The sequence below is a fragment of the Colobus angolensis genome, unplaced genomic scaffold (assembly GCF_000951035.1).
Source record: "Colobus angolensis palliatus isolate OR3802 unplaced genomic scaffold, Cang.pa_1.0 Scaffold447, whole genome shotgun sequence".
Lineage (NCBI taxonomy): Eukaryota > Metazoa > Chordata > Mammalia > Primates > Cercopithecidae > Colobus > Colobus angolensis.
The window spans coordinates 369929-382243 of NW_012117899.1; the positions used below are offsets into that span (position 1 = coordinate 369929).

At 52.1% G+C, this 12315-nt stretch overlaps 1 protein-coding gene across 3 annotated transcripts in view; it reads left to right on the forward strand.

The window, feature by feature from the left end:
• The first annotated feature begins 88 nt into the window (after nucleotides 1–88).
• The window catches only part of PVRL4 (poliovirus receptor-related 4), a 20016-nt gene continuing 7789 nt past the window's right edge, over nucleotides 89–12315 (forward strand). For 2 of the 3 annotated variants that reach the window (XM_011957587.1, XM_011957589.1), the window contains exons 1-2: nucleotides 498–867; nucleotides 10163–10522. In XM_011957587.1, coding sequence (XP_011812977.1) covers nucleotides 789–867; nucleotides 10163–10522 — 439 coding nt within the window. In that variant the 5' untranslated portion in view covers nucleotides 498–788. Of the gene's footprint in view, nucleotides 201–497; nucleotides 868–10162; nucleotides 10523–12315 lie in introns of those variants that run through there. The other variant, XM_011957588.1, reaches the window with a different exon arrangement.

Here is a 12315-nt window from a genome sequence, read left to right on the forward strand (position 1 = left end):
GAGCAAACCATGAGACTAAGTTGTGTGTCCTCTGGCAAGTCCCTCCCCTTCTCTGGGCCTTGGTTTTCTCATCTGAAGAATGAAGTATACAGCCCAGCACTGACAGACTCCTTCCTCCTCAGTTCTGGCCTTCTCTGATTCTGTGGCTCCAAAGCTGAGACCCTCCAGGAGATCCGGGAACTTGTCAAGGCCCCCAGGAGGTAGCAAGGCTAGCTGGGGTGTGGGACGCTTGGGTTCCTTTCTACTCACAAGGGCCTTGCCCCTGTTCATCCTGGCCTGCCCTGGTACCCTGGGCCTGCCTTAGCCCCCGCCCTTGCCTCTCCCTTCACAGCCCCTTCCACATACTCGCAGGTAAAGCCTGGAGCTGAGGATGGGACCCCACTGCCCCCACCCAGGTCCTTTCCTTCTTCCCTCCCTCCCTGGCGCCCATTAGCTAGCCCAGGCCGTGGGGGCGGTGGCTGCTGAGTCTCCGTGCCAGGCCCAGCCCCCAGAGACGCACCTGTTCTGACCTGCTGAGCAGGTTCCCAGGTTTCTGCCGTCGTTGTTGGCCACAGCGTGGGAAGCAGCTCTGGGGGAGCTCGGAGCTCCGGACCACGGCTTCTTGGGGGTAGCTACGGCTGGGTGGGTAGAACGGGGCCAGGGCTGGGTCCCCCAGTACAGACCCAAGTACGAGAGGCAAGAACTCTGCAGCTTCCTGCCTTCTGGGTCAGTTCCTTATTCGCCTGCAGCTGGCTCCCAGGGAGATCTCAGTGGAACTTCAGAAACGCTGGGCAGTCTGCCTTTCAACCATGCCCCTGTCCCTGGGACCCGAGATGTGGGGGCCTGAGGCCTGGCTGCTGCTGCTGCTACTGCTGGCATCGTTTACAGGTAGGACTTGCCTGAACCATCAGGACAGTTGCTTCTGAGCCCAACCCGGCACTGACACACATGCACAAACACATAGACACACGCATGCACACACACATTCTCCTTCCTTTGACTCTGAACTGAGGAGCCAGTCTCTCTCTCCCACCCCCAGCTTCCAGCAGTGGCCCCAGAAAAGCCAGTATAGCCCTTCCCCTTCGTGTTTCCTCCCAGCCCCCAGGCCAGGTCACTATGTCTGGGATCCCTGACACCTCTGCCAAAGCCTTGCCTAGGCCTGAGCTGTCTTAGGGAATAGAGACCCAGTGTAGGTGGGCAGGGAGATGGGACTTGTGAGGATTCTTTTCACCCCAGGGTTTCCTGGAGGTGCCTTGGCCTACCCCCTGGGCTCTAGAACGGCTGCCTGGAACTGGGGCTGACTCAGGGCTCAACTGGTTTCGGCAGTCATCAGGGTGCTGGAAGCCTGATGCCCACAGAGTGGATGGGGGATTTCTATTTCCTTCTCTTCTCTCCATGATGTTCTAGAGCACCAGGACTGGCGCACCTGTTGGGGACTACAGGAGAACTGAGAATGCCTGTCACTCTTACCCCTCCCTTTCCCTGGACACAGTATTAGGTGCCAGGGTGGTAATAAGGGGGTTTAGATGGGTGGGGGTCTAAGATAGGGAACCATCTAGATAGGATGTGGTCCCCTTTTGTTCATCTCCTGTTCCCCCATTTTCTTAACTAGATGCCTTGTATTACTCCTCACCTCCTGTCTGTCTAACGTATATAGAGCAAATATGAATTATAGGAATGTATAATCTTCAGAGTAGAGGAGAGTGTGTGTGCGTGTGTGTGCACAGTGAGATTCAGTGGGATTCCATAGGCTGTTCCTAGGGTAATGAGTAACAGAAATCTTTCTCTTTCAAAAGATGGGGCCTGATCTGGATAGGACAATTTGATTATTGGGCCCAGGAGCAGTAGCAAGGGAGCCTCTGTTGCCCAGCAAGATCCAGCAGTGATTCCCCCACCTCCTTCTCCAGCCGAAGCTTTGAGGAGGGGAATAAGGCCTAGATGTGTGGATTGGTGGAGGTATGGGCTGCTCCCACTCTGATTTTATAATAGGTCATGGCTCAGCCTCCGGTTGTAGGATACTCAGCTCCTACCCCTGCTATCTCCTCGCAGTCCCCTACCACCTGTGTTTTAGTTCCCATTTTCCAGATAATCCTTCTCACTTGTTTAGGCCAAAAAGGTGGAGCCTAGTTGCTGGAGTCGGGGAACCAGCAGTCACTTTCCTGTGGGATCTACCCACACCTAAAGAGTGGAGTCATGCCATCTCAGGACTTGGAAGAGATCAAAGAGATCACCACTCCAACTCTCTCATTTTACAGATGAAAAAACTGAGAGAGATAGGCAAGTGAGATCTTCAAGATTACTCAATGTTAGGAGTTGACACACACACACACACACACACACACACAATCTCTTTCCTTTGACTCTGAACTGAGGAGCCAATCCCTCTCTCCCAACCCCAGCTTCCAGCAGTGCCCCCAGAACAGCCAGTGTAGTCCTTCCCTTTCATGTTCCCTCCCAGCCCCCCAGGCCAAGTCACTATGTCTGGAATCCCTGATTATCTCTGCTCAGTGTTAGGAGTATGACAAGGGTTAGTATCTTGGTGTTCTGATTCTAAGTTCATTGAAGAATAGTACATTTGAATGCACACTGGATACAGGCTGAATACTAGATGCTGGAGATGCAATGGTGACTGCATCACATGGTTTTTGTCTTCCTTTTCTATGATGGCAAAACTGTTCTTACTAAGAGAAACCCAGGGAAGGGGAAAGGTGACCCCTTTCTAGTTAGACCTCATGCAATGCCTGACAGTAAGGGATGAAGCCTGGCTCCAGATTGCCCCAGGAAGCTGGTAGCTGGTAGGAGGCCACTACGCTGCTGCTGCAGCTATAACCTGCACAGAGCTGAGGTTGCTCTGGGGGCTGGAGACTACTAGCCTGAGGATCAGATGGTCCTACCTCCACTACCACCCCCATTCTGGCTTTTCTGTGTATAGACTATCTTAAATGGCTCCCAGGAATCTGGAATGTTTCATGTCTCTGAAAAAAATCCTTGGACAGGGAAGTCAGGAGTCTTGGGTCCAGATCCCGTTTCTGCTATTAATCTATTTGGTAACCTTGGGCAGCGATGAAACCAGACTTCAGTAGACCAAGAGCTAGGACCAGATCATCTCTACTGACCTTCCAGCTCAAATATGATGACTCTGTGATGTTCCAGCCCTGGTTGAAGTGGGTTGCTGTGGTGTTGGAAGGGTCACTGGATCTAGTTGTGGAGATAGGTGGAGGAAAGGGGTTCTAGTCCCATCTCTCAGAGGGTACCAGAGTACCTTTCCCTAGAATACTGCCTTCCTGGCCCTACTGCAAATTCACCCCCTACCCAAATCCTGGGCCATTAGAGCTCTGAGCCCCAGGGCCCTGCCCCACCCCTGACAGGGAAAGGAGCCCAGGCTTGGGAGGCGCCTCAGCACCACAGCTCTTTGTCTCTCCTTAATGGGTTGAGTTTCCGGGTGAGGTCTCCTCCCTTCTCCCTCCCCCATCTCTTGCCCTGGGGCTGAGGGACCCAAATCCATGAGACACCCCTTCCCCCATTAGGATCCTAGTCCCTAGCTCTTTGTCTGGGTTCAGTAGCCCTGCAGGACCAGAGAGTGTGTGCTCTGCATTCTGAGGTCTGCCTTCTGGGGGTTAGGATCAGCTTTCTGTCTCAGGTTAGTTTCTTCAAAAGGGAGGGGCCCATCCTTACTTTTCTACTCCTGTTTACAGAGGGGGGCAGGCCCTTTCCTGTAGGACCTACCCAAACCTGGGAAAGCCAGCAAGGGAGGTGGTGAGAACTGGGAGAATCCCAGGGAAGCCCTGTGACCTCAGTGACCTTGTTCCCACCCTAGTGTTTAAGGAGGCCGGGCCAAGGAGACCCTAGCTACAGAGATGGTGATGAGGAGGTTAGAGTTCATGATTCCATCAGGTAGACCAGAGCCTCAGGATCTGGGGGTTCTCTAGGCAAAGTGAATGGGGATTAGCTACCTTGGGGCACAAGCCCAGTGAGAAGAGAATGATTGAATGTTCTAGCCTCCAAAAATTTGCCCTTGCTCTGGCCAAAGTCTAGGCAGAGAGAAGGGATGGAGGTGATATGGGGAATGAAGTCAGAAGGGAAGGGAGTAGAGAAGTCTAGGGTCTAAATTTGGGAAGAGAATCTAAAATGAGGAGGGGGCCAGGTGTGGTGGCTCACGCCTGTAATCCCAGCACTTTGGGAGGCCAAGGCAGGTGAATCCCTTGAGCCCAGCAGTTTGAGACCAGCCTGGGCAACATGGTGAAACCCTGTCTCTACAAAAAATACAAAAGTTAGCCAGGCATGGTGGTGTACCTGTGGTCCCAGCTACTTGGGAGGATTGCCAGAATCCAAGGAGATTGACGTTGCAGCGAGCTGTGATCACACCACTACACTCCAGCCTGGGTGACAGAGTGAGATTTTGTGTCAAAAAAAAAAAAAAAAGAGGAGGTGAAGTTCAGAACTGGGGAGGCATCTGCCGTGCCTCCTGAAGGAAGGCTGTGGAGAAGGTGGCTGAGGTCACTCTTTCACTGGAACAGGCAGCCTCTGGCCTCGGGAGATTTTCTCATAGTTTTCTGGCCACTCCCACCCCCTTCCCTCTAAATCTGGTATGTCCTGAGAGCTGGAGTTGAGGCTGTGATTTGGGACGGGGCAGAGCAGGCCATGGTGGGTGGAGGGGCAGTGTGGAGCAGGGGTTAGGATCTCAGGAGTTTGGGAGAAGCTGAATCCTGGGTCTCCCACCCACAGTGTGGCTGTTGTGGTGACTCAGCCAGGCTCAGACTCTGGCTCCGGGGGGTTTAGGGGACTTATCTGTGCTGGGAGCTGTGTCTGGGCCATAGCCGGGGCTGCCTCAAGGCCTGTCCTCCCCATTGTTCTCATCTCCCTTTGTGATTGTGTGGCCCCCCTCCCCAGACACTAATCTGTGGGTGGGCGTTCTGCCCAGGCTGGGAAGCTCTCACTAAGCTGGGGGGCTTAGGACAATGGGGGGTAAGTGAAGGAGGCGGATGAAGGTGGAGAGGGAATCTTCTGGTTTTTAAAGTTCCTTAGCACTCCAAAGCCAAGGTTATGGGGAAAAGAGTGGATGGAAAGGGGTTTGCTGGGTTGTTTGTGTCACCTGTCCTGGATGGGGAGCTTTGGTGCCTCCCTCCCAGGTCCTTTCTCACCCCAAACTCACCCACATACTCCAGCTCTCGGGTGGAGGTTGTTGCTGTAAGGGGAGGCAGGAGTTAACAAAGGAGCATGAGACCCTAGACAGCCTGGACCCCTCCCCCTAGCCCCAGGCAGGATTCCCCTCACCCCCTACAAACCCACACCAGACAACCCTTACCCAGGCCTGGAACCAGAGCTGGTTTTTCTGGTGGTGGCAGCGGCAGAACCCTGACAGAGATTTCCAGAGAGAGGCCTCCTTGGGGGGCCAGAGCTGCTGAGGGGCCCAGGGGAGTGGCTGGGGGTAGTGGTGAGAAATGTGGGAGTCCTTTTAGTAGGAACCTGAGGAGCAAGGGGAGAGGAAACGTTTGTTTTGTTCATCTGGGGAGTCCTTAATGGCAAGTTCCTATCACCTGGAGGGACAGTGACCTCATCTCTAGGTACTTCCACCTTAAGCCTGAGATGAATCTGTCCTCAAGTCTTGGGGTGAGATGGGGAGGGATGATGGGGGTGACATTCCAGGCAGGAGGCAGGGGCAAAGGCTCAGAGCCACATACCACTGACCAAGGGCAGCTGAGACAGAGAGACATGCGGAAGCCAAGATAAACCGACAGCAAAATATTTACTATGTGTACAGAGTTCCGCGAGACAAGAATGCACTCCATGCATACAGAGGGTGTGACACGCACATGGAATCGTGTGTGCATACATTTTCACACATACTGGTACATAGCTCTTCCCTCTGGACACAGACAAGTAAGTACATATATGCCCCTAAGATAAGACATGAACGCATATATGTGCCAAACACCCACCAGTTTATGCAAGGAGATAGCCTCACATGCTTTTGAACCAGCACTAAGACTGGCCAGGCCCTTAGCCACAGCTCCCATATACAAAAAACTCATACTTACTCCCTCCTTCTCAGACACCCACCTCTAGGACCCCTACATTCACACCTGTAAGTCCCAGCAGGGGATCCTGATGGAGAAAGGCCCCTCATAAAGAAAACCTACTTCCTTAAAGATGCTCTTGATGGCTGGGTATCAGCAAGTGCCAGCCTCAGTTTCCCCTCCTGAGATCAGAGGCCAGGCTCACATAGAAAGGAGTGTTGAGACCCAGGCATAGGGTGGGGAACAGCCAGCCAGCCCAAACCTGGAATGGAGGGCCTGTCCGGGAGCGGGCGGGGTACACAAAGGGCTGGGCTCCAAAGAGGCCCGTGGGGGCCTGGCCGGGGTGGGGGAGGCCAAGGGCAGGGATCCCGTCTGGCCAGTTGGGCCTGTTCTCTCCCTTGCGCAAGGTGGTGGTGGCTGTGGCTAGGCTTGCTGCTGTGCAGCAGCTTCTGAGTCACCAAGGCTCCTGACCAGCGTCCTGGTGCTCCAGGGAGGAGGGGTGGGAGGGTCAGAGGGAGGAGTGTCCAACCAGCCCAAGTCCACCAGCCTCAGCAAACAATTTGCAACAGAAGGGTCCGTGGGCTTGGCCTGGCCTGGCCACCACATGCCCGCAAGGTGACCTCACCAGGCAGGCAATGTGTCTCCTTTGGTCTGATGACATCATCATGCTGACGCCAGGCTGACACTGGGTGGAGGACAGAAGGAGGAGGCAGTCCTGGCCTGCCCTGGCCTGGAAGCCTGGACTCCTGGGTCTGTTTAGCCAAGGACAGGGATTCTAGGGCTCAAATTCTATTTTCTCTTCTCTTGTACCCTAGGGTGGTAGAGGGGCATGCAACTGGAGGAGGGTGTTGCCTCAGGCTGAGATGTTCCTACTAAATAGTGGATTTAGAACAATGAGGATCTGTGGGAGATATCCAGAAAGGAATTTCCTGTTTTACTGGGTTCCTCAGTCTGTGAAGCTTCAGTTTGTCCCCTAGGGGTGGGGATCATCGACTCACAGGTGAGAACATGGAGGACTGAGATTCAGGCATGCACTGGATATCTAATGCCTGCTGTACCCTAAGAAGGTATTTTCCAAGGGAAATATAGGTGATTAGTGGTGGGGAGGCAGCAGGTGGTTGACTAGTATAGGAATAGGGTTGGAAAATATGCCATCTGATGTTGTTTCAGAAATAGTCTTTAGAAAGGTTTGAGTATCCCAGTGGGGCAGGTCTTGGGATCCCTGTGACCTTCACAGACAACAGCGTTTGAAGCAAAGGATATGTTGTGCTGGAGATCCCTACCCAAGCTCACTCGCAGCCCTTCCTTGGCAGCCCTGTTCTTTCCAGTGCCAGGAGGAGAAGAAGCCTGGGATGGGTGCGGGTGGTTAGCTGGACTCCCAGGCTGGGCTGGGTGGGACCAACATTAGCTTAGGCAGTTCAGGGCCCTGGTATCTGGCCCTGCAGGTCTATCCTGTCCCATCTGGGCCCTCTTAGCACCCAACAGCATCCTTCTTCCCTCTCCTGGTAGCAGGGCCACAGGAACCCTTTCCTGTGCTCTATGTGCTGCCTCACTAAAACCCTCTGATCCATTCTAGTGGAGCTTCATTTCTTCCCTTCATGCCTGCCTCCTTCCATCCCTGTTTTTTTCCTCTGTCCAGTCTGGAGGTGCTCCCTTTGGCAGTGAACCCAGTTAGCTAGCTAGCCCAGCCTATCCTGCCTCTGCCCCAAGGTTACCATGTAGTGTTCCTGCCTGGCCAGCCCAATGCTTGTTCCTCCTCATTCTTTTTTTTATCTTTTTCTTTTTTTTTTGGTACAGCATCTCACTTTGTTGCCCAAGCTGGAGTGCAGTGGAATGATTAGCTCACTGCAACTTCCACCTGCTGGGTTCACCAATTCTCCTGCCTCAGCCTCCCGAGTAGCTGGGACTACAGGCGCCCGCCACCACGCCCGGCTAATTTTTGTATTTTTAGTAGAGACAGGGTTTCACCATGTTGGCCAGGCTGGTCTCAAACTCCTGAGCTTGGGTGATCTGCCTGCCTCAGCTTCCCAAAGTGCTGGCATTAAAGGTGTGAGCCACTCTGCCCAGCCTGTTCCTCCTCATTCTACACTTTTCTTCTGTCTCTCTCATTTATTAATTCACCTGTTCATTCATTCATTCAGTCAATAAATGTTGATCGAACCCACATACCACTGAGCACTAAATCAGAAACAATGGTTCCATATGTGATGTGAGGCCCAGAAAACAGGGATAAAGTGCTGTGACAGGAGTGAAAGCAGGGTGATGAGGAGCACAGAGGAAGGGCACCTAATGCTGCCTGAGGTGGGGGTGGGAGGAGGGAGGACTCCTGGAGGAAATGATGCCTAAGCAGAGTCTTAAATGATGAGTAGGCGCTACCAGACATAGGGAGGAGGGCATTCCAGGCAGGGGGTATTGTGAGCAGAGGTGAGGAACAACAAGGTGTGTGGCTTGCTGGGCAGAGGCAGGGACAACACACTGTTGGGGATTGCTGGGGCACGCATTCCAAAGCAAGGAGCTCTTGCCATCCCAGCATGTTCCTTTGCTCTGCTCCCAGGCCCCAATCCCCATATTTCACTTTTGATTCCATGACTCCAAATTTATTTCTTCCCAACAGTGAACATCCTCAGGCCCTGTCTCCCTCATAAGTTACTCATCCTAGAAATTTAGGAGCTGTCTTTGAGTCTTTCCTCTCCTTCATCTTTCTTTCTGGTCAATGACCAAATCCCTGTCAAATCTCCCCCTGGAACTGTCCCCTCCTATCCCCCTCCTAGCACTACTGCGTCCAGGCTGCAGTTGCAGCCTTCAGTGACTGCCCCTCACCACTTGCTCATGGCACTCCCTTGCTAAGGAACCTTCAGTGACTCCCCATTTCCTCTTGACCAAGTCTGAATTCCTTTGCTCGTATGGAAGTTCCCCGGTGATTTGGCTCCACCCTGCCCCAACCATATTTTCCACTCCTGCTCAACACACACACCCTGTATTAGGCTGGGTCCTCTCCTCTTTGCTTCCTGAACAAGCCACCTTCTCCATCTCCTTGGTGTTTGCTCACCGTGGTCCCTGACTTAGTATGCCTTTCTAGGCCTCTCTGCCTCCTAATCCTACCTAACTCATGCATGGGGCCCTCCCAAATGATTCAGTCCCATAGTGATTGCCCCATCCCACAGTTGGCCTATAACACACCCCTGAGCACTAAATCAGAAACCATCATCACATGTTTCCATATGTGTCTCCATATGTATCTCTTGCTCCTGAGCAGACCTCAAGTCCCATGAGAGCAAGGAGTGGATCCTTATTTGCAGATAAGGTAACATGATGGATAGCTCTGATTCCAGAATTCCTGAGGGATTCATTAATATGCAAAATACTAGCCCATTGTCCTAGCCCTTTGTCCCTTGGCCTCTGATTCTGGCTTACAATTCTGACCCCCTTGCTGTGTGCCTGCTCTGATCTCATCTCTCTGGGCCTCTGACCTGGGCCCTTTCTGTCTTTAGTGGCTTGCTCATTCCTGCCTCTGAACCTTGGTTCATGCCTTTCCTCCCACATGGAACACTTCCTGAGCTATGGGAATCCAGGTCTCTCATCTTCCAAGCCGTGAAAAGAATGTTCCAAAGGGCCTACTGAATAGACCCTTCCTACCCTATGTGACCCATTCCAGACACCAACAGTTTTGGATTCTTGCCGTGGCTCCCAGCCACACTTTCTGAAACTATCCACTTTTTCCCGGTTGGTGGGTTGAACCTCCTCTGAAAGTTTGTTCATGGCTTTCCCTGTTTCTTTGTGCATAAATTCCATTTCCCTGATGACTGTGAGCTCCCTGAGGGCAGAGGCTGGGTCTCCTGTTCTGTTGCAACCTCCCACCTTGCAACTGCTCAGGATACAATCCTAGGCTGCAAGAGGGTGTGAGTCTTCCATAAATCGTCTGTGTGGCCTTAGGCAAGCCACTTCCTCTCTCTGGGTCTCAGTTTCCTCATCTGTTAAATGGTGATAATAACACCTACCTCTTGGGAATGTTTTGTAGATTTAATAAGGTAATGAACTGAATGTGCTTTGCAAGCACAAAATGCTCCAGGAGTTCCGGCCACCTTTGCTGTCATTATCATTATGAATGTGCTCCCCCAGCTCTGGCAGCACCCTTAATTGTGGCTGTCCCTGTCTGCCCCCTGCAGGTCGGTGCCCTGCGGGTGAGCTGGAGACCTCAGACGTGGTAACTGTGGTGCTGGGCCAGGACGCAAAATTGCCCTGCTTCTACAGAGGGGACTCCGGCGAGCAAGTGGGGCAAGTGGCATGGGCTCGGGTGGACGCGGGCGAAGGCGCCCAGGAACTAGCGCTACTGCACTCCAAATACGGGCTTCATGTGAGCCCGGCTTACGAGGGCCGCGTGGAGCAGCCGCCGCCCCCACGCAATCCCCTGGACGGCTCGGTGCTCCTGCGCAACGCAGTGCAGGCGGACGAGGGCGAGTACGAGTGCCGGGTCAGCACCTTCCCCGCCGGCAGCTTCCAGGCGCGGCTGCGGCTCCGAGTGCTGGGTAAGTGGGGCTCTCTGGGGATGGTCTGAGCTGCTGTGGATGCAGGGGGAAGCAGAGATTGGGACTGCAGAGATGGATGGGGCAGAAGTAGAACAGGAATAAAAAGTAGGGTCCTGTTTAGGTGAGGGAGCTTCATCCAGCTAGCTATCCTTGTACCCAATCCGGAAATTCTCTCCAAGTAACCCCAAAAGCTGGGGAAGATTCCATTTATTAGGAAGTTCTTCCTTCCGACGACATGAAACTCCCTCTGTTACTTTTGCCCTGTGGCAATATGGCACGGCTTATTCTCTTTTCTGCACAACAACTTTTCCAAAAGCAGAGGCCCTTTGTCATGCCCCACCCAAATCTACTCTTCTCCAAGCTAAACTTACTGGTTCCTGACACAGTTCCACCAAAGACAGTTTCAAAGCCTCTCTCACCATCCTGTGCTCCATGTTTTTTTTTTTTTTTTACAATGTGGGTCCTGAATGTGGACACAGGCCCAGCTATGGTGTGGCCATACGCGACCAGTGGGGCTAATACCTTCCTTGATATGGACCTTCAGTGAATGTGGTCTGAGATCACAATCACTTTTTTAAATTTTCAATTTAATTTAATTTTTTTCGGACGAAGTCTCGCTCTGACGCCCAGGCTGGAGTGCAGTGGCGCCATCTCAGCTCACTGCAAGCTCCGCCTCCCGGGTTCACTCCATTCTCCTGCCTCAGCCTCCCGAGTAGCTGGGACTACAGGCGCCGCCACCACGCCCAGCTAATTTTTTTTGTATTTTTACTAGAGACGAGGTTTCATTGTGTAAACTAGGATGGTCTCGATCTCCTTACCTCGTGATTCACTTGTCTTGGCCTCCCAAAGTGCTGGGATTACAGGCGTGAGCCGCCACGCCCGACCACAATCACTTTTTAAACCATCACTTTATATTGTGGGCACTTGTGGTCAACTCTGGACTTATGGTCAAGTCTTTTCCATTCTGTGTTAATATTTTGAAGATAAAAATAAAGGTTTTTTTGCTGGGTGAGATGACTCACGCCCTGTAATCCCAGCACTTTGGGAGGCTGAGGTGGGCAGATCACCTGAGGTCAGGAGTTCGAGACCAGCCTGGCCAACATGATGAAACCCCATCTCTACTAAAAATACAAAAATTAGCCAGGCGTGGTGGCTCGTGCCTGTAATCCCAGCTACTCAGGAGGCTGAGGCGGAGAATCGCTTGAACCCAGGAGGCGGAGATTGCAGTGAGCTGAGATTGTGCCACTGCACTCCAGCCTGGGCGATAGAGGGAGACTCAGTCTCAAAAGTACATAAATAAATGTAAATAAATAAATACAATAAAGGTTCTTATAGTTCCCCTTTATTCACATATAAGTTAATAACATCAGCCTTGGAGTAAAAAAAACCCAAGTGTAAATATAGGCTTTGTCACCTAATAGCTGATAACTTGGGACAGTCACTTAACTTCCTTGTGCTTTGGTTTCCTCATCTGGAAAATAGAGATAATAATACCTAACTCACTGTTTGTTGACAGAATTTGAGATAACATTTATAAAGTATTTAGCATAATAGTTGACACATAGTAAGTGCTTACTAGGTGGTGGTTATTATTATTATGTAGATGATATCTGGTTAGTTTTTTAATTACTTCATTATTTTTATTTTTATTATTTTTTTATTTTTATTTTATTTTATTTTTTTTTGAGACGGAGTCTCGCTCTGCCGCCCAGGCTGGAGTGCAGTGGCCGGGTCTCAGCTCACTGCAAGCTCCGCCTCCTGGGTTTATGCCATTCTCCTGCCTCAGCCTCCCA